This window comes from Drosophila ficusphila, unplaced genomic scaffold, assembly GCF_018152265.1.
Source record: "Drosophila ficusphila isolate 14025-0441.05 unplaced genomic scaffold, ASM1815226v1 contig_197, whole genome shotgun sequence".
NCBI lineage: Eukaryota > Metazoa > Arthropoda > Insecta > Diptera > Drosophilidae > Drosophila > Drosophila ficusphila.
In genome coordinates this window covers 7,585,447-7,605,151 of record NW_025064091.1, presented here as the reverse complement: position 1 = coordinate 7,605,151, position 19,705 = coordinate 7,585,447, and the positions used below count along the sequence as shown (strand labels likewise).

Here is a 19,705-nt window from a genome sequence, read left to right as displayed (position 1 = left end):
GAAAAATGTTTGCAAAACATGAAAGCAAAGTAATAACAATGCACATATCGTTGCCCTTTCTTAATAACTTACTTAAATATAGCTGTATTATAGAACTTCCAGGGGCTCCTTTTGAGCCAACCACTTGTGAGTGAGGTGGAGGTCGTAGCATTGGCAGGTTGGTTTCTGATTTCTGATTTCTGGCCTCCATCGCACACGCACAACGCGCCACAAACTTAGTCGAACTTTAACGGCGCTGGCAATCGGACGCGTTTTCAAAACTTGCTCTCTCTCTCCGATTTCATTCTGGTTTTTGGCCGTTCTTCTTTGGTTTGGTCTTTGGTGCTTGTCATCTGGCCTGGGAAAGTGCAAAAGTGTAAGCCTCCGAAAAGAATCCGTTTAACGCGTTTCTTCCTGTCGACTTGTCTACCCCACCCCGCGCGAGTATTTGAGTATTTGGCCCCCTTTAACGGTTTTTTAGTGCTAATTTGGGCATTCGCGTGGGCGTAAAGAGAAACTACCCAAAAACAAAAAGGGAATTTGTTTTGCTTTCTGTTTGTTTTGCTTCTATTTTTTTTCGTATTTTTTTTTCGTGTGCGAAATTGAAGCCCGGCAACGTCAGCCGCCTGGAACAATGAAAGTTGTTGATTGAATATTTTATGCAAATTTCCCGTTGCAGAAGAGGTGAGAGGAAGAAAGAGGCAGCATCTGCAAGAATAATAGAAGAGTAACAAGCTCAGAAAACAGGAAAACAGGTAAGTGCTTTCTGCTGTTCGTGGGAAAGTTTAAGATCAAGGCCAAATCTCGATGGCCGTGGGTGGTTGGGCGCTCGTTCGCTTTCCCACTTGGTGGTGCAGGCGCGGCCTTGCTGCCAACACTTGCCACATGCCACTCGCCATCAGCCATCAGCCACTGCCAAGGTGAAGGTCATATTGCAGGCGAGTCTGCACTCGCATTGTTGTTATATAAACACCCCCACCCCCTACAACACCACACCACATCGCACCATCGCGCACCCCAACCCGCCACGCCCCCTGGCGGTTGGCTCACTAACCCAGTGCGCATGTCGCCTCCTTCGAAGGCCACAATTTGACCCCCGGCACGCCCACTGTCCTCCGCCTCTTTTTTGGACAGCAGTGGCCATGACGTTAGTGGGCCAGGACACACCAAAAATCAGGGGCACTATAACAAGGATGGGCAGACTCTATAAATTTAGTCATTATTAAAACACATTTTTTTAAAGGTTGGTTTCACAAATTTTGTTTAATAAGAAGCAAGTTATAAATATAAAAATGCCATAAATAAATATTCATGAACATTAAGAAGCTGCGAAGTATTTTAAAAGGAATTGAGGATCTTCAATTCTGAAAATAATTAAAATATTTTTGTTCCATCAATAGTTGGCCACTACAATTTTGGCCATGGGTGTGGCCCCTTGGGGCGGGCTTAGCATTGAACTTGACAGTGGCGGAGCGCCTTTTGGCCAGCGGCTGCCCACTTTCGGCTAACAAGGTTAGTGGGTTAACTGGCCTGCTCCACTCTTTAACTCTCCCTCTCTGCATTCTCTAGTCTTCAGTCTTCAGTCTTTAGCCTGCTGTCTTCAGTCTTCAGTCTTCGGTCTCCGATGAGACGGCAGTCTTTCTCCGGGCCGGATTCGGGCAAACCCGTTACCATTAACCCGCCGATCGGCTTTGGCATTGCTCTGACCATTAAAAGCCACTTACACTCGCTTTCCATGCTAATCGAAACTGAGGCCCAAAATGAGAAGAAATTTGTTTGCCACATGCGACATGTCTCGACTTTTGAATGTTGTTGCTCAGTTGCTCAGTTGCCCAGTTGCCCAGTTGGCCAGGCGGAGTTGGTGGTGCTCCGGTGGCTTCTTGGAACTGGCTCAGCCACAACAACAGCTAAAACCACAACCACGCTCCAGGTGAAATTGAGCCATTCGAGTGGGGCGGCGCTGATAAACGCCGCGATTTTTTATCAGGTTTCAACTACACTGAGCCGAATTATAAAATTTATTAAAATTTAATTTTGGTAAAGATTAATGTAAGGGAAATTGATTTCTTAAAAGCGATTATCTTCCATAACATATCATAACTTTTCTTTTGAATTCAGTTTTCATTTGTGGAATATAATTTATAAACAGATAGTAACAATTATTTATTTATTTGATTTTTTTCAATGTCTAATTAAAACCATCAAGAGTTTTAAGTTGTAAGTGCGAAGCAGTTTAAATAATTATCGGTTCGCAGGCAGTTGACTTATGGAATTGTCAATTTGGAAACGAGTTGTACTTTACTTTTTCAGATGAAACATTTGTAAATTACTTTAAACGGTTCGGGTGAAAATAGGTGGAAAATTCATAGCATTAATTAAAAGTTATAAGACAATTTTAAAGCTGACAAGAGAAATTATAGTTCATTAAACTCCTTTTTAATTTGTAATTTCAAAAGTAAGGTGGTTTCAAAAACAAAAAATGAGTTCTTTGAGATATTCTCAGTACATCTTCGCTTAGTAATGCCAAAACAATTTGTTATTTATTATATGGGTTGACTGAATTCAGATAATGCGCTATAAATATTCATATATTCTGAAGCCAACACCAAGATCGTAGATCATTGGGTTTTCAAGCTCTTCTTAAAGGGGTTCAATGGCTTGGGCCGTGAACTGCATTCCGAGCAGCTCTTTGACTGGCGGACCAAAAGATTGTCAATCCAAAAGATTGTTTTGTATAAAAAACACTGCGCTTTTTTAGTGGCAGGGTCAAGTAAAAAGCAGCGTGGCACGCCACGCTCCCCAGCGATCCGATAATTGCGCCCAAAAGAAAATCAGTGGAAAATTGAAACTCTCGAAGCTGAAAACTGAAAACTGAAAAATAAATAAAAGGCGCGAGACCAGTTAAATGAAAAGCAAAACAAAGTCATTAAACGCGGAGTGCTGGAAAAAACTTTAACCGAAAAAAAGCGGAAAATTACCGAGCAATAATAGAAAGAGTTGGGCGAGCTGTGCGGAGTTGCTTTTCATTTTCACTTTCACTGGCTGGCTATGGGGGGGTTGGGGAAAGGGCGGGGAAAAGCCGCGCTCTGATAAACCGCTTAGCGGCCAAAAAGAGACGAGAGATGCGAATGAGACGGCGAATCAGACGGTTCTGAAAAGCGGTCACATCTCGTTGGCTCGCAAATGAGTCATGTAGAGATGACCCCAAAAGCAAAGGGGAGCATCGGCGACTTCCTCGCTGGAAGCAAAGCGGAACAGTGCTAAATACATTTGGCTTATATATGATAATATATATTATACGTACATATATACAGTGGCTCACAGCTTAAAGTATGCAGTGCATACTTTTAACTTTAAACGCCCATAGCGGTAAAACTATAAGGAATATTGGAATAAACAAGGTGCCAAATGAAAGATTAACTTATTTAGAATAACGTAACAAAATCATTTATTTTCAAAAACGGCTTAAACACAAAAAAAACTTTAAAAATGAAAAATACAGCTTATATTCAGCTCACAGCTTATTTTATGCAGTCTCAAAAATGTTCAAAAAATAAGGAAAAAACTCAAAAATATAACGTTTTTAATATTTGGTATGGTAACCATTGTTGTCAACGACATCTTTCAGCCTTTTCGGCATTGATTCAACCAATTTTTGGGTGACTTCTGACGAGATCTTTCCCCACTCCTTCATTAGGGCATCTTTTAAATCATTTTTGTTAAAAATATGGTAATTTCTAATATTATTATCCAAAATGGCCCATAAATTTTCAATAACGTTGAGGTCCGGTGACTGAGCCGGCGTATCCACAACGTGAGGGCAATTGTACAGCAACCACATCCGCACAATTCCAGCCTTGTGCTTTGGATCATTATCCTGATAAAAGCGGAAATTGTCTTTTATTCCAAGATCCTCGGCACTTTGGACCAAATTGTCCTTTAATATTTGAAGGTATGCTTTTTTATCCATTGTCGATTCAATAAAAGTCAGTTTTCCAGGGCCAGGAGCTGACATACAGGCCCAAACCATCACGCTGCCACCGCCGTGCTTTACCGTTGCCTTCAGGTTCTTTGGTTCAAGCTCTGTATTGGGCTTCCGCCGACCCCCGACTTCTGGAAAAGAGTGATATTTGCAGACGAATCCAAATTGAATATATTTGGATCAGACGGTAACGCTTATGTATGGCGGAAGCCCAATACAGAGCTTGAACCAAAGAACCTGAAGGCAACGGTAAAGCACGGCGGTGGCAGCGTGATGGTTTGGGCCTGTATGTCAGCTCCTGGCCCTGGAAAACTGACTTTTATTGAATCGACAATGGATAAAAAAGCATACCTTCAAATATTAAAGGACAATTTGGTCCAAAGTGCCGAGGATCTTGGAATAAAAGACAATTTCCGCTTTTATCAGGATAATGATCCAAAGCACAAGGCTGGAATTGTGCGGATGTGGTTGCTGTACAATTGCCCTCACGTTGTGGATACGCCGGCTCAGTCACCGGACCTCAACGTTATTGAAAATTTATGGGCCATTTTGGATAATAATATTAGAAATTACCATATTTTTAACAAAAATGATTTAAAAGATGCCCTAATGAAGGAGTGGGGAAAGATCTCGTCAGAAGTCACCCAAAAATTGGTTGAATCAATGCCGAAAAGGCTGAAAGATGTCGTTGACAACAATGGTTACCATACCAAATATTAAAAACGTTATATTTTTGAGTTTTTTCCTTATTTTTTGAACATTTTTGAGACTGCATAAAATAAGCTGTGAGCTGAATATAAGCTGTATTTTTCATTTTTAAAGTTTTTTTTTGTGTTTAAGCCGTTTTTGAAAATAAATGATTTTGTTACGTTATTCTAAATAAGTTAATCTTTCATTTGGCACCTTGTTTATTCCAATATTCCTTATAGTTTTACCGCTATGGGCGTTTAAAGTTAAAAGTATGCACTGCATACTTTAAGCTGTGAGCCACTGTATACCATATATCAAGCAAGCTAAAAGTATATATTGGTATCCCTATAAGGAATTAATAACACAAGTTGTATTGGTTTTGCTGTGCTGCTTCTTTTAATATACTTTGGTGCTCGATAAAATATAGTAATTTGCTTCATTTCAAATTTAAATTTCAAATTTAAATTTGAAACGCAGAAAAAAAGTTAGGATACATATAATAATAGTAGGTTAATTAACTGCCAAAAGGCATTACGAAATCGGATGAGAATAATTTTCGGTTCTACTAGAAGGTTTGCAATGATTTAAAATAATCATATAGCAAGTGTTCAAATTACAATGCCTTCTCCAGACCCATTGCTCACCCAAGCTGGCGACCTTTTTCGTGGCCTACAAGGCCGCCTTCTCGTTGATCCAGGACCTCAGCTGGGAGACCCGTTCGTAGCCATCGGGTGCATTGCGTCCGCATCCGCCGATCACGAAGCTGGCAATCCCGACCAGCTTGCCCTCGTAGGTGGCCGGTCCGCCGGAGTCGCCGTAGCAGGCGCCCTTGTCCTTCGGATGGAGCAGGCACATCGTGGTCGCCGGCAGCTGGCGCAGGTACGCCCGCTGGCAGGTCGCCCTGGCCAGGGCCTTCACCTGGACGAAGAGCAGCGAGTTGGAGATCGGACCCCGCTGGGAGATGGCGCCCCAGCCGGAGATGTCCACGGTGGCATCGTTGGGCGGATCCTCGGTGGCCAGCTGGATGGCGGCAATGTTCGAGGAATAGGTGAGGGAGCTCTTCAGCCGGAGCACTGCCACATCGTGGCCATTGCCCCGGTACTCAGGATGCACGGTGACCACGGCCACGGGAATCGTTACGCCGCCGCTCGAAAGGAGCAGGCTGCCCGCATTGATGGACAGCTGGCTGGCCGGAACCCTAAGGATTTAGATGGAAATTTAGTTATTTGAAATCGGTATATATATATGTAAATGATACTCTGTTATACCCACACATTATTTCCTTGCTTCACGCAATGGGCAGCGGTGACCACGTAATTGTTGGATATAATGGATCCACCGCAGGTGTGACTTCCTCGACGGCGAAGGGAAACCTGGTGGGGAAACTGGCCCTCAGTCGCCTTGGTTCCGCCAACAATGCGCGGTTCCACATCGGAGTTGTTCCTGTGACCCAGAGCTCCGGTGGCACAAAACAGCAGCAGCAGCAGAAGGCTCCAGAAAGGCAACATGACTTAAAGGTTTTACTCCCCAAAAAGTTGTACTTTCTAAAGGGATTTTCCCTTGGCTTTATATATATTCCAAAAGAAATTAAGGCGCTCATCATCATTAGTTCCCCAAAGTGTCAAAGTAAATGTCGCTATCGAGCTTTAACCTAATTTGGTTAGCTTTAGTTGTCTCATTTTTTGCGAATGAAGCCCCTCTAATTACAGGGGAATAATGGGGAGAAGTCAAGAAAGGGTTGCATAACTTTCGATGGAAAGGGTTCGGATGCGACTAAATTTAGTAGTTTGGTTCCGGGAACTGCAAATTTGTATTAGCCATAACAACGGAAATATTGGCTAGAATATAACATACAATGCCTCGTTAAACTCGTAACAAGATTCTCGATTCATTGGCATTCAAACCTGAGAAAAAATATATTTTTTTAATTTTCCAAAAAATGCGACCCCTTTACCAAAAATGTAAAAATGTCTGATTGTCATTTTTCACCCAAAGAACCCAGTTTTTTTTAGCCATAACAAGAGAAATATTGGGCAGATTCGGGAATGCCATACCTCGTTAAGCTCGTAATAAGATTCTTAATCGATTGCCATTCAAATCAAAAATTAAATTTTTTTTCCAAAAAAAATGTGACTACCAGAGAAATTTTGTAGATGGGATCGATTACTTTGGTTTCCTGCTATGTTGGTCTATTTTTGACCAAGTTACATGAGGAAATCAATAAAATTTAAGCAAAAATCAGAGTCCTGTTTCAAAACTGAAAAAGGAATTTGATAAATGTAATTGGCCAGATTGATGGGTTCTCCCATTGCTGTATCGCTATCTCGAATTTCGAGCCGTAAAACCGGAGCCACTGAGGCCATCATAAAATACGCCCATAAATAACTGAGCATTTCACACGTTGGGCGGCAGTGTTTAGTGGGTGATTATTACGTTGACCGGTGTCCAGTGGCAATCGGCGATCCTTATCCTTATCGAAATCAGGCAATTGAGTCACTGTTATAAAAAAAAACGCAACCTTGCCATTTCTGTTTTTTGTGTTTCTTTTGTTAATTAAAAGGAAATTATTATTTTGGGAGGGGAAGTGTGTACGGGGAGTCTAGGCAATCTGCTCCTGGATCCAATCGGCGTAGCTGGAGAGCCGGACGAAGACATCGGGGTAGCGGGAGCCACAGGCGCCGACCACGAAGTTGGTCAGGCCGATCAGCTTGCCCCCCGTAGACGGCGCCACTGCCTCCGTCGCCGTGGCAGGTGCCCTCCCTGAGTTCGTGGGCCAGGCAGAAGCTGTCCCCGTCATGATCGCTGTACGCGTCCAGGCAGGCGGCCTCCTGGGCCACCGTCAGCTCCAGTTCCCTGATCTTGTACGAGGTGGTGCCGTCGGTGGTGCGACCCCAGCCGGCCACCGTCACCTCGGCCCCCTCGGCGGGCAGGCTCTCTCCACTGGCGGCCACCGGGATCGCCTGAATCCGATCCGTGAAGGCCAGAGCGGAGCTCAGCGTGATCACGGCCAGGTTGTTCTTCAGGCTGTAGTACTCCGGGTGGACGACCACCGATTCCACGGTGTAGATCCGACCGCCGGCGTACTGGTTGGTGCTGCCCACGCGACACGACAGCCGACTGGCATCGATTCTGTTCGGGGGATTGCGATTTAATTAGTGATTAATCTTTCACTAATATTCAGTGAAGATAAAATAACTCATACGACTGGTAGTACAGAAGTTATTTTGAAAAGAGAATGGAAACTACCATTAACTTGGGTTAAATAAGATCATTAACAGCTGCTAAGAATAGAGTAACACCGCAGTGCCTGGGTAAACGAAACACATTCGGCAAACTTTAGAAAAGTTCGCATATTACGCATACGCCTAGTTGCACTTGGGACTTTCGATTGTCTTATAACAAACTCAAAATACTCACAAGTTTCCATCGCGATGGACGCAGTGGGCGGTGGTGAGGATCTTGGTTTCTGACAGAATGCTGCCGCCACACACGTGGGCGTTATCCACGCGAAGGGAGGCGGCGTAGGGCGTGGCTGTGGGGTCCGCCTCCTCGCCGCCCAGAATTCGACCGTAGGCGTGGCAAACGCCCATCAGACTCAAGCCGATCAGGCCCAAAAGCATAAGTTTCCGCTGCATAATTCTACTTGTTTAATTTGTTTTTTTGGGGGGAGGTTCAGCTGCCCACGACGGTTGGATTGGAAATGCGCAACGCCAGCGGCGGCAATTTAAGTGGAGGACTCCTCAGAAAACCCCTCTCCCCTTCCTCCTCCTCACCATTCTCTTGACCAAACCTTATCTTAGGCTCGGGCATCAGCGTAAATCTAATCTTATCGCAACTATTGCCAGTTTTATATTGCCATAGACTGCGGTTACTTGTTATTTCACACGATCGATTGGCCGAGAAATATAAAACTACACGGGATCGCGAAGGGAAGTCCAGGTGACCCGATGACCATGACAAGACAACTGCCATCTACCCCAGGCAGAAAAAGATGAGTAAGCCATGACTAAGAGGGGAAATCTATATATGAAGTATAATATATACACTAAAATGCCTTTCAGTTCCTGCTAAGCAAAATCAATCTAATAGTTAGCTCCTTAATATTCAGCATTACTTCCAATGGTTACAAGGAAATACCCGAGATGGGTATATACCATATATCTTGGCGATTATACAGATTAAAAATTTTAGATTATAATGATTTTGCAAAATCATTGGCGATCCATCAGCAATCTTTTCTAGCCAATTCCCCAGAAGTTTGGCCTTGTTTCTTGGGGAGATAATGAGGTTTTCCCAAGATCTCTATCTAAGTTAGCCATGGCATTTCGTTTTTAATATATGGCTTAATAAAGAGTAATTGCAAAAAGACCAATGTCATCCCGCCCATTAACCAGTAAACTCGGTTAGATAATCCCTGAATACAGCCCATAAGCCCCAACGATTTCCAAGGAACACCTTTGAACGGCGCCATTGGTTTTTTGCTCTATCGGCTTTTTGCTTTATGGCCAGCACTAAATTTCCGACGGCTAATAGTTTGCACCATAAACTCAAAGTAAAAACGATTTCCTTATTATTTTTTCGGATTGGGAAAACACACTTTATGCACGGCAAAAAAAAATGTACAAAAAAATAAGGGGGTAATCCTTTCAGTGGGTGTGAAGATGGATTATTGTGGATTTCACTCCTCCTGGGTGTTGGCGGTGATCCAGGCGAGGTAGTAGGACACCCTGGTGGCCACATCGGGGTACTTGCTGCCGCAGGGACCGAAGTTGAAGCTGGTGATGCCGCGGAGCACCTGGTCGTCGTCCACGACGGCTGCACCGGCGTCCCCGCGACAGATGCCCTCGCTCTCGGCCCTGGAGAGGCACACCACGGACTCGTATCCGTAGCCGGCCTCGTATTCGCAGAGCGCTTTGCTCAGCGTGTTGAAGTTGGCCTTCTGCAGCTTGTACGAGGCGGTGCCATCGGAGAGCTCGCCCCAGCCGGAAACGTAGACCGGCGTGCCGTTGGGCAGCTCCTCGTCCCGATCCTCCGACTCCGTCGCCTCCTCATCGACGGTCGGCAGGGTGATGGCCGCCACGCGATCGGACCAGGTGAGCGGCTGCTCCAGCTCCAGAAGGGCTATGTCGTGCAGGAAGTTGCCGTACGAGGGGAAGATGGTCACGCTCTTCACGTACACGATGCTCCCGCCGGCGTACTGGTTGATGCTGCCCACGCGAACTGCCAGGGCGTCCGCATCCACCCTGGATTAGATTAATAGATTAGGGGATTAGTTAATACTTTCTTTGGAGCAACATTTGCTTTGCAATGGAGTGGTTTTGGGAATGATAGCCTTAGAAGGAGGTAAAACATATCATGGTAATATGCATGACAGAAAGATGAAGTTAACCATCATTTATAACCATCAGTTTGTTGTGTAGGTTTCTATTTAGGATCCAAATAATTTTAATACAATTTTATATATACGAAGAAGTCTTGATTTTCAAAAATGAATGTGTGTGTTTTTAATTGAATATGTTATAGCTTATATATGTATTTTTCTTCGTTTTCAAAGTGTTAATATTGGAAAGCCCTGAGTAATCTTACATTTTTATGAAATGTGTCATGTCAAAAGCTCCGGATAAGCTTTGGATTATCTTGATAGCATTTGTTCAATCTCGATCATCAATAGTACAGAATAAAGTACAAAGAAAACGAACTTCATATGATATTTTAAAAGAGGAAAAATATGAAATAGAATCTACAAATTAAGGTGATCTAGGATATCATACGATATTTAAGAAGATAAAATATATGAAATAGAATCTGCAAATTAAGGTAATCTAGGAAGGCGACTTTCCTAATGGACTTACGGAGTGGTGCCCACGCTGGAGACCAAGTGGGCGGCGGTGAGGATGTGGCTGGCGGAGATGATGGCGCCGGAGCCGACGTGCGCCTTGTTCAGGCGGATGGAGGCGGACCAGGGGTGCTCCCCGGTGGCCACGTCCTCGCCACCCAGAATGCGGCCTTGGGGCGAGGCCTCGCCGCTGGTGAGGATCAGGGCGAGGATCAGAAGGCCCAAAGGGCTGCCGAAAGTGGTGCGTGGATCAGCCATGGCGTCGGATTGGCAACTGAACTGAGTGGCTTTCTGCCCGGCAATCGATGGTCACCACTTGGCGATCTAATCGATGGGGAGTGTGTGTTCGGTGCTCGGCGATAAGGAGGCGATTTATGGGCGGCATTGCCTATTAGATTAGATTGCTTAACCCATGGTCGTAAACGGGGCTCTATAAAGGTTCCCCCGGCGGCAGGAGCCCCTTTCAGTTGAGATCCCATCCGACATGAGTCCGGTTCAGTCGAAAAGCAAGCTCCTCCTCCTCCCCCCTGCTCCTGGTCGTGGTGACCTTGGGAGGGGGCCACTCCAGCCGGGCGCCGGCGGAGGTGGGCTCCCAGCCGCACAGCGTTTCCCTGCGCCGCAATGGCGTCCACGTCTGCGGAGGAGCTTTGGTCGCCGAGAACTGGGTCATCACCGCCGCCCACTGCGTCAGTCTGGCAGGAGGACAGCAAAGGTAGCAAAGATAGTCAGATCACAGAGAAAAGCTTTACACTTGAACATCAGATAGAACACTAGAAAGCAAGAAAACGGTTTTTCAGTGAGATTTTCTATAGTCTGAGATCGTAATGTAATCATTTCAACCAAGATTAGGTAACAATAATACAATAATTGTGACTTCTCATAACAAATTTAATTCAATATGTGATCATTTTGAGAACAATGTTTAAAAGGTTTTTATTGAGATTTTTTATAGTCTGAGATTATGTATAGTAACTTAAACCAAGATTAGGTAACAATAATAACAGTGACTTCTCAAATCAAATTTAATTCAATCTGTGATCATTTGAAGAACAATTTTTAAAAGGTTAAATAAATAAATAAACTTAATCAACATTTCTAAAAGTTTTTTTTTAAACTGAATAGCTTATCAAAACATTAGGATGTTTTTTTTTTTTTTTTTATCAAGAAAGGAAAGACAAACAAATTCCAAGTGAAAGCATTGTGAATTTTTCTCTGTGTAGCACTAGCCTACCCAAATGGTTTGAAATCAGGAATTAATCTCTGCGATTCCCCACGACTAGTTACCCGCCCCGCTCGTTCAACGTTCGAGCTGGCAGCATTCAGCGCCTGGCTGGTGGTCAGCTGGTGCCCCTCACCCAGGTGATCATCCACCCGAACTACTCCGGCTCGGATGCGGCGGGAGCCAACGACCTCGCCCTGCTGCAGCTGCAATCTCCGGTGACCCTGAATGCCAACACGAAACCCGTCGCCTTGGCCACCGAGCGACCGCCGGCGGGATCACAGCTGAGCTTCTCCGGCTGGGGATCCAGCCAGCTGGAGGGATCCCTCAGCCACGGCCTCCAGGTGGCCAGCCGGCTGACCCTCAGCGAGGCCGACTGCCAGAAGGAGCTGTTCCTGGAGCAGGAGGACCTGCTCTGTCTCGCCCCGGAAGCCGAGGACTTGGCCGGCCTTTGCACTGGCGATGCCGGAGCTCCGGCCATTTACAGCGACCAACTGGTGGGCATCGCCGCCTTCTTCGCCGGCGGCTGCAACTCCGGACAGCCCGATGGCTACGTGGACGTCACCCAGCACCTGGACTGGATCCACCAATATGTTGTCTGAATGAATGCGATGCTGGAAACGGGATGGTGGCAGTGGTGTTCGTGAAAGTGGGAAACGATTTATTGGAAAGAGATTAAAAAAAATGTATATTTGTGCTTTTTTTTTCAACTATCATTTTATTGCTTGGAAAATCTCAGTTGGAGAGCTCCTATAAAAATACAATGGCTTTGCAGCTTTAGTGTTTTCAGTGAAATTACCCCTCGGTGATTCACATCCTGTAATCTTTGCCATTACAGCACTTCACTTGGAGTACTTCCCCGATAAAGATAGTTTTGTTTTCCCTGATATTAGCTTGTTTCCGCCAAAAGAGTTTAATAATGCAGAAAAAGTAAACTTTGGTTGATTGCAAGCATTTGTTTTAATTCTTCACTCGGAAATCAGGGAACTGAATTGTATTTGAGGAAGGGAGGATTCATAAATCCCCCTACTGTTATTCAAAATAATAACTATATATTTTCTTTCAATGTGATATAAAGTTCTTAAGTAAAGTATCCTGATAAACGCCCATAAAAATGCAAAGCTAGTGCTCTTGTCATGCTCTTTTTTTTATGATAATCACTTTATTGCAACTGCTGCTGGATCCAATCGAAGTTGGCCGCGATGCTGATGAACCTCTCGGGCAGCATGCCACCGCATTCGCCGAGCACCTGGCCACCCAGACCCACCAGTTGGCCCTGGAAGACGGCCGGTCCGCCGATGTCCCCGCTGCAGATTCCCTCGCGACGTCCGTGGCCCAAGCAGAGCACCTGGTCGTTCTCCACGGGAACCTCCTCCGTTTTGGCCAGGGAACACTCCCGGGGAGCCATCACCTCGGCGGCTCCGATCTGCAGGGTGCGGTGCATGTTCGCCTCGGATTCGGTGGTGCGACCCCAGCCGGAAACCTCCACCTGGGCGCCCAGTGGTGGCACCTCCTTCGACAGCGGAATGGCCGCCACGTTCTCACCGAACGGGATGGCCTCCTGCAGGCGGAGCAGTGCGATGCCCGTCTTCAGGGTGTTGTAGTTCGGGTTGATGGTGATCTCCTCCACGCGGATCTGCTTGCCGCCGGAGTACAGGTCCACGGATCCCACGGTCACCGCAAACAGAACAGCTGGCCAACTGCAATCGAATCATATTTATATTAGTTAAATCCAAATCAGGGGGAACATTAATCTTATCTGGAGAGAAAGGGTGTGTTTAAAAGTTTTCTATGAAGAGAATACGGGATCACCATTCCTATACTCCTACAAATTCTAATTTCAAAATTAAGAACAATTTTTAATTGCTTTGAATTGGTAAAGAAAATATTCTACATATCAGGGAATAGCTTTCTCTTTTAAAATAGGTTTCTAAGAACTGTGATTCATACCTTTACAAAGAATACTTAAATTTTGTATGGAAATTTATTGCAATTGTAAATTGTATATTTGCATTGACAAATTATTCGAACTATTTCCAAAAGCTATTGTTCTTAAACTAAGTGCAATTTATTCTTTATAATTATTATATTATATTTGAATATTTTTATTTTTTTTTTTCATATTTTTTTGTACTCACGGGGTGTCCTTGCCGTCGGAGCAGACGCAACTGAGGGCGGTGAGGGCGTACCGCTCGGCGACGATCACCGCTCCGCAGTTGTAGCTGCCGCCGACGGAGAGGGCCGCCTGGTAGGGCAGCTGGCCGGGAACGGCGTCCTCGCCCCCGGCGATCCTTCCCTGCGGCTGGGCAGACACGGCTCCTGCCACCAAGAGTACTCCAAGTGCGAGGGTCAGCCTCATTTCGCGGCGATTCTGTTCTGTTTGACTTATGATGGGCTCGCAGCGATGGCGTGAGCTCTTATAGGACTCACCTGGGGGCGGCGGCTATCTTATCGGGAGTGGGCAGCAGATAGCCGGATGGATAGGCCGGGCAGATAGAGCCATCCGGTGACGGACCTCTTCTGATTAGACAAGCCCTCGGATCGGCAAAGGCTATCATGCCATATCAGGCTATCTGCGGGGATCAGTTTCTGTTTCTGGGAACCCGATAGGGATGGCAAAATTATATACTATTGTTCAGCATTCAATGAAAAATAGTTGCATTCATATTCAGTTATAACAAACTCGCTAGAAATTGTATACAATTCATTGCGAATTACGTATTAATAATATATTTTACCTACAGCACTTTTAACACCTAATAAAAAGCGTTTAGCCTGCCATAAAATTTAATTAATTATTATATTTAAAGTAAGCGCTATACAACATGCAATCGAAGTGATATAATGTACGCGTGGTTTTTTTTTTACGAGGCAATCTCCATCTCCTTTGAGACTTTCGTAACTCATTAAGCTTAAGTTTAAGATGTGATAAATATGATGTTTATGTGATGGGCATTTCCTTTGCCGTGTATCAATGAACTCTGTTTCGGTGATGGATGGTGGCAGTGGCAGTTTCAGTGGCAGTTTCAGTGGCAATGCCAGTGTCACCGGGGGGAAAGATCCAGGGCGAACACGTTTGAGGCATGCCGCACACCAAACGTCGACGGGGCCATCGATCCCAGATCGCAGATCGTAGATCTCGATTCGCACGTAGCCAGAGCTCATCTCATCACAAACTGAATTTCATCTCATCTCATCCCATTGCATTGCATTGCTTCTCATCCCATTCCATCGCATAGCATCTCATCCCATCGCCTCGCAATTTGATTCGATTTGGCCAGCGGCACAACCAGTTGGCTCTCATCTCGAACCGCATTTCTCCCCGCCAGAGAGCCAAGTCTTAAATGGTCTGTTTGGCCGCCAGTTTTGACCATTCGCAGACTCGCCGTCGACCGAAAATGATCTTGCGAACGCCGCCACTCGCCGGCAGCCAAGTCCAGCTCCATCAACGCCTGCCCTCCGTCCTGCTGCAGCTGCTCCTGCTCCTCCCGCTCCAGCTGCTCCTGCTGCCGCACTCCGTCTGCGATGCCAAGACGGTCAATCCCGGCGATCCGCTGCAGGCGATGCAGCACCACCAGATCCAGCTCTCGCCGGAGGCGGCTCTTCCGGAGCCGAGGGCCTACATGCCCGATGCCCAGCACCTGGACTTTGTCTACCACGACCACGAGGAGCTCACCAGGTTTCTCAGGTGAGTCCTTCAATATACCGAAAATTAAGGGAGAACGAACTCAAAACAATGCCTTCAGTCTTCCAAGAAAATAATAAAAAACGTTTCAGTTCGAATGAAAACATTTTCTTATGATAAAAAATTTTTGTATATATATTGCATTATTATTTGTTTTCTTTAAAAATAGCTCTTAATTTTATATATACTTTCTTTCTTGGGTTATTGCCAAATATCTTTGAGAAATTCCCAATTAAATTAACATTTTTGAGAGATTTCTCAGATGAGTTGCATGATAATACCATTTTTTATTATCAATATTATATTGTAATATTATATTTCTGTTTTTCAAAGTGAGCATTGTTGATTTTTAAATTGAAAGCATTTGAATTATTGTTTATGATTTATATAAATCTTATTAGCAGTAAGAGAATTTATTAATTCAACACGTCTTGAATTTTTTTATAATTTAGTAGCTTATCAAATATCTCAGTGATATGTTTTTTTTTTTTTATGAAGAAAAGAAAGACAGTTACCCATTTTTGTTTTTTGTTTTTAAAAGCGAGCATTGTAGTTTTTTAAATTGCAAGCATTTAAATTATTGTTTATGATTTATATAAATCTTACTAGTAGTAGGAAAATTTGTTTATTCAGCATGTCTTAAATTTTTTTTATAATTTAGTAGCTTATCAAATATCTCAGTGATATGTCTTTTTTATGAAGAAGGGAAAGACAGTTACCCATTTGTGTTTTTCAAAGCGAGCATTGTTGACTTTTAAATTGAAAGCATTTGAATTATTTTTTTTATTTATACAAATCTGATTAGCAGTAAAGCCGACTTGTAACCCTTTCGATTTATTTGTAATTTCCAAACAGAATTTAATTGTAGTTTTTGATTAATATAAATCTTATTAGCATATCTTATTAGTATATCCGACTTGTAACCCCTTCGACTTATTTATGATTCGTGAAACAGAGCCACCAGTGCGAGGTACCCCAACCTCACCGCCTTGTACTCGATCGGGAAGTCGATCCAGGGACGGGATCTGTGGGTGATGGTGGTCAGCTCGTCGCCGTACGAGCACATGGTGGGCAAGCCGGACGTGAAGTACGTGGGCAACATCCACGGGAACGAGCCGGTGGGCAGGGAGATGCTGCTCCACCTCATCCAGTACTTCGTGACCAGCTACAACTCGGACCAGTACGTCAAGTGGCTGCTTGACAACACCCGGATCCACATCCTGCCCACCATGAATCCGGATGGCTATGCCGTTTCCAAGGAGGGAACATGCGACGGCGGTCAGGGAAGGTTTGTTTCTCCTCCTCTTAACTCTCTCAATAGATAGCTGTAATGGCTTATAAACTATTTAATATAGATACAATGCCCGTGGCTTCGATCTGAACCGCAACTTCCCCGACTACTTCAAGCAGAACAACAAGCGCGGCCAGCCGGAAACGGACGCGGTCAAGGACTGGATATCCAAGATCCAGTTTGTGCTGAGTGGCAGCCTCCATGGCGGTGCCCTGGTGGCCAGTTATCCCTACGACAATACGCCCAACTCCAGTAAGTAGTCTCAGGAGTATGTCCCTATGTGATTTGCATGTCCTTGCGGAAACTGATTTCAAATAGTTGCAATCTGAAAGCCTTTGTCTGATTATTGGACTCTCTCTTGGATTCAAACTGATTTAAAAAAGAGTGGATCGCAACTGAAACTTTGTTAGGGAGCACATTGTTTTGATAACTATTCTTTGAGATAATTAAAGTGGGAATAGCTAGCACATTACTTGGTTATAAGATAATCCAAAAAAGCGTCAATGGCTGTTATCAAAAAAGACTTACAAAGTCCAGTAATTAGTTGAGTGATATTTTTGGATTAATATCAAGAAATTGTAGGGAATTTAATTGCAACTCTGAAGTTGAAATAAATAAACACTTTAAGCGGTTTCGAGTAATGGAGTTTTTTGAGAACTTTCTGAAGAAACTTCTGTTTGGAATAAGTATCCAATCTGCAAGGACGTGTTTCCCGCTTCGTTCCCCTTTTTGTTGGCATTTTCGATTACCTTTCGCGTTCCGATTGATAAAGCTCGTTCTGTATCCTCCCACCAATATGGCTGCTCAAAGGGATCTGCCGTTCGTCCGCCCTGTGCGCGAGTGAGTCCCCGCGAACCGATCGAGATCGATCCCTCTAATCGTGTCTGCTTCTCTTTCCGTTCCGCCAAACATGTCCCCTGGGCGCAGTGTTCCAGACCTACTCGGCGGCGCCATCGCTAACCCCCGACGACGATGTCTTCAAGCACCTATCACTCGTCTATGCCCGCAACCATGCCAAGATGTCACGCGGCGTCGCCTGCAAGTCGGCCACGCCCGCCTTCGAGAATGGCATCACGAACGGAGCGGCCTGGTATCCCCTCACCGGCGGCATGCAGGACTACAACTACGTGTGGTACGGCTGCATGGAGATCACCCTCGAGATATCCTGCTGCAAGTTCCCGCCCGCCTACGAGCTCAAAAAGTACTGGGAGGACAATCAGCTGGTGAGTGACTGAGTTGGTTAAGAAAGTGAGTAAGAGATGTTTAATTGAACCGAATAATGTGTAGATAGGACATAATATAATTGATTATCCAATAATATACGGATAAATGTACAATAGAGTAGAGTGATGAAGAAGAAATCCGGAATACTCTGAATATTAAATTCCTGGGGAAGTTTTCAATTGTAGATTGGTCTCTTCTATTTCCTTTAGTTCCTCTCTAGTTTTTTATAATATCTTAATGACTATCCTCACCTGTTCATTTAACTATTATTTCTAATGCTTCCACTGTAGTCCCTGATCAAATTCCTGGCCGAGGCGCACCGAGGTGTCCAGGGCTTCGTGTTCGATCCGGCGGGCATGCCCATCGAGCGGGCCTCCATCAAGATCAAGGGTCGCGACGTGGGCTTCCAGACCACCAAGTACGGTGAGTTCTGGCGCATTCTCCTGCCCGGCTACTACAAAGTGGAGGTGAGTTATATCAAATAATATTATGAAATATACTATTTATAACATATGATATAATCCATTCCCATTCAAGGTCTTTGCCGAGGGCTTTGCTCCTCGGGAGGTGGAGTTCGTGATTGTGGAGCAGCATCCAACGCTTTTGAACGTAACGCTGCAGCCCTCGAAGGTAGGTCACCCCGTTGGCGGCGGATTGGGGTCTCCACTTCCACCCGCAGCAACCTCTGGTGCCGGCTAACCCTCTGTCTTTCTAATTCCTCTGATCCCCCTCCGATCTAACCGATAAACGATAACCGATAATCGATAAACGAACAGTACCTGGTGCCCGCCACGAAATCTGCGAAGCGTCGCGTCAACGGAAAGCTATCCACTGAATAACTGAACAATCGCGATGCAGTCTCGATTGAATGGCCGGCGTGTAAATAATAGGTCAAGTGCTTTAGGCCAACAACGTGCTAACTAACACTCTTAAACCAAACACCTCGCTCACTTAATTCCTTAACACCTTTACTTTAATTTTTCCTTTTTTTAATCAAGATATATCCTTGTAGTGGTTTTAGCCAATTCCTCCTTAAATTTAGTTAAATTTGTTTCCTACTTAACTTAACTTTATAGCTGCAAGGGTGTATATGCAGTTCGGTTTACCGACTGATATTATTTTTCTAAAGCTAATACACGAGCCAACAAATTTAAGGACTAACACCCGTAGCTTCTAAGAGCTTCCCTGGTAAAGGGTTTAATTTGTAACCCAATGGTTTTTTGGACCTCATGCTGAAAAGACAAAATCAAATCCCATTCGGGGATCAAGAGGTGCGATCCAGGGATAACATCTTGTTCGTTGACTTCGCAGCGCATCGAGGGTATTGGACCCATGGGTCCCGCCGGAGTGGCCGTCGGCGGAGTGGGTGGCGTGAGCGGAGTGGGCGGCGTGGGTCCCGGCGGGCTGTACCGCCCGATTCCGGCACCGCAGCATTACCGGCCGCCCGTACCGCCTTACGCGGGCGCCGCCTCCAGCGACAGCGGCATCTTCTCGACCATCAGCAATGGATTGAACAGCCTCTACTCGAACATTTTCGGCTGAGGCGGCGGCGGTCTCCTGCGGATCTTGTTTAAGGATTTTTTGTTTTCTTTTAAGCATGCTTAGGATTAGAGTTGGAAACTTCGTCGTAATATTTATTGTGAACAAGGATAGAAGGGAAAGTCCCGAATAAAGCGTTCAACCAGTGCAATCTATTCTGTAAGACAATGCTGTTTTTTTCTGGGCAGGGGAAACGAAACGAAGAGTTTTTGTTGTCCGATTGGACAGTCAAATTGCAGATTTCTAAAAACAAAATACCA

At 44.9% G+C, this 19,705-nt stretch overlaps 6 protein-coding genes across 9 annotated transcripts; 2 read left to right on the top strand and 4 right to left on the bottom strand.

The window, feature by feature from the left end:
* Positions 1-234: 234 nt before the first annotated feature.
* On the top strand, positions 235-19,602 carry LOC108098018 (carboxypeptidase D). 4 transcript variants are annotated; one of them, XM_017200669.1, is made up of 10 exons: positions 235-355; positions 659-734; positions 15,071-15,394; positions 16,347-16,679; positions 16,747-16,934; positions 17,493-17,522; positions 17,610-17,905; positions 18,197-18,373; positions 18,444-18,536; positions 19,218-19,602. In XM_017200669.1, the coding sequence occupies exons 3-10, from the start codon at positions 15,105-15,107 to the stop codon at positions 19,446-19,448; spliced, it is 1,638 nt and encodes a 545-aa protein (XP_017056158.1). In that variant the 5' UTR covers positions 235-355; positions 659-734; positions 15,071-15,104; the 3' UTR covers positions 19,449-19,602. The 4 variants fall into 4 exon arrangements, with proteins under 4 accessions (XP_017056158.1, XP_017056157.1, XP_017056160.1 ...); XM_017200668.1 differs by having other exon boundaries at positions 17,481-17,522; XM_017200671.1 differs by having other exon boundaries at positions 17,481-17,522; positions 18,683-19,324.
* Positions 5,025-6,199, bottom strand: LOC108098021 (serine protease SP24D). Its single transcript, XM_017200674.2, has 2 exons — positions 5,924-6,199; positions 5,025-5,849 (listed from the first exon to the last, which is right to left on the bottom strand). The coding sequence occupies exons 1-2, from the start codon at positions 6,157-6,159 to the stop codon at positions 5,321-5,323; spliced, it is 765 nt and encodes a 254-aa protein (XP_017056163.1). The 5' UTR covers positions 6,160-6,199; the 3' UTR covers positions 5,025-5,320.
* Positions 7,177-8,362, bottom strand: LOC108098024 (chymotrypsin-1). Its single transcript, XM_017200676.2, is given in 3 exon segments — positions 7,177-7,367; positions 7,369-7,780; positions 8,069-8,362. Coding segments are annotated over 3 exon segments (747 nt in total). The 5' UTR covers positions 8,287-8,362; the 3' UTR covers positions 7,177-7,250.
* LOC108098019 (chymotrypsin-1) lies at positions 9,222-10,774 on the bottom strand. The gene is made up of 2 exons (XM_017200672.2): positions 10,504-10,774; positions 9,222-9,894 (listed from the first exon to the last, which is right to left on the bottom strand). Exons 1-2 carry the CDS (start codon positions 10,743-10,745, stop codon positions 9,330-9,332), a joined length of 807 nt encoding a protein of 268 aa, XP_017056161.1. The 5' UTR covers positions 10,746-10,774; the 3' UTR covers positions 9,222-9,329.
* Positions 10,972-12,657, top strand: LOC108098020 (serine protease SP24D). Its single transcript, XM_017200673.2, is given in 3 exon segments — positions 10,972-11,013; positions 11,015-11,199; positions 11,768-12,657. Coding segments are annotated over 3 exon segments (768 nt in total). The 3' UTR covers positions 12,309-12,657.
* Positions 12,833-14,080, bottom strand: LOC108098022 (serine protease SP24D). The gene is made up of 2 exons (XM_017200675.1): positions 13,845-14,080; positions 12,833-13,406 (listed from the first exon to the last, which is right to left on the bottom strand). The coding sequence occupies exons 1-2, from the start codon at positions 14,063-14,065 to the stop codon at positions 12,869-12,871; spliced, it is 759 nt and encodes a 252-aa protein (XP_017056164.1). The 5' UTR covers positions 14,066-14,080; the 3' UTR covers positions 12,833-12,868.
* Positions 19,603-19,705: the final 103 nt, after the last annotated feature.

What these genes read in the sequence shown, in the direction of transcription:
- LOC108098019 (XM_017200672.2), bottom strand. Translation starts at nt 10,745, where the DNA reads ATGGCTGATCCACGCACCACTTTCGGCAGCCCTTTGGGCCTTCTGATC. An exon ending in TCCAGCGTGGGCACCACTCC is followed by an intron (nt 9,895 to 10,503) that starts GTAAGTCCATTA and finishes AATCTAATCCAG; the next exon opens with GGTGGATGCGGACGCCCTGG.
- LOC108098021 (XM_017200674.2), bottom strand. Translation starts at nt 6,159, where the DNA reads ATGTTGCCTTTCTGGAGCCTTCTGCTGCTGCTGCTGTTTTGTGCCACC. An exon ending in GTGAAGCAAGGAAATAATGT is followed by an intron (nt 5,850 to 5,923) that starts GTGGGTATAACA and finishes CTAAATCCTTAG; the next exon opens with GGTTCCGGCCAGCCAGCTGT.
- LOC108098018 (XM_017200668.1), top strand. Translation starts at nt 15,105, where the DNA reads ATGATCTTGCGAACGCCGCCACTCGCCGGCAGCCAAGTCCAGCTCCAT. An exon ending in CGACAATACGCCCAACTCCA is followed by an intron (nt 16,935 to 17,480) that starts GTAAGTAGTCTC and finishes TCCCACCAATAT; the next exon opens with GGCTGCTCAAAGGGATCTGC. An exon ending in TTCGTCCGCCCTGTGCGCGA is followed by an intron (nt 17,523 to 17,609) that starts GTGAGTCCCCGC and finishes CCCTGGGCGCAG; the next exon opens with TGTTCCAGACCTACTCGGCG.
- LOC108098022 (XM_017200675.1), bottom strand. Translation starts at nt 14,065, where the DNA reads ATGAGGCTGACCCTCGCACTTGGAGTACTCTTGGTGGCAGGAGCCGTG. An exon ending in TCCGACGGCAAGGACACCCC is followed by an intron (nt 13,407 to 13,844) that starts GTGAGTACAAAA and finishes ATTCGATTGCAG; the next exon opens with TTGGCCAGCTGTTCTGTTTG.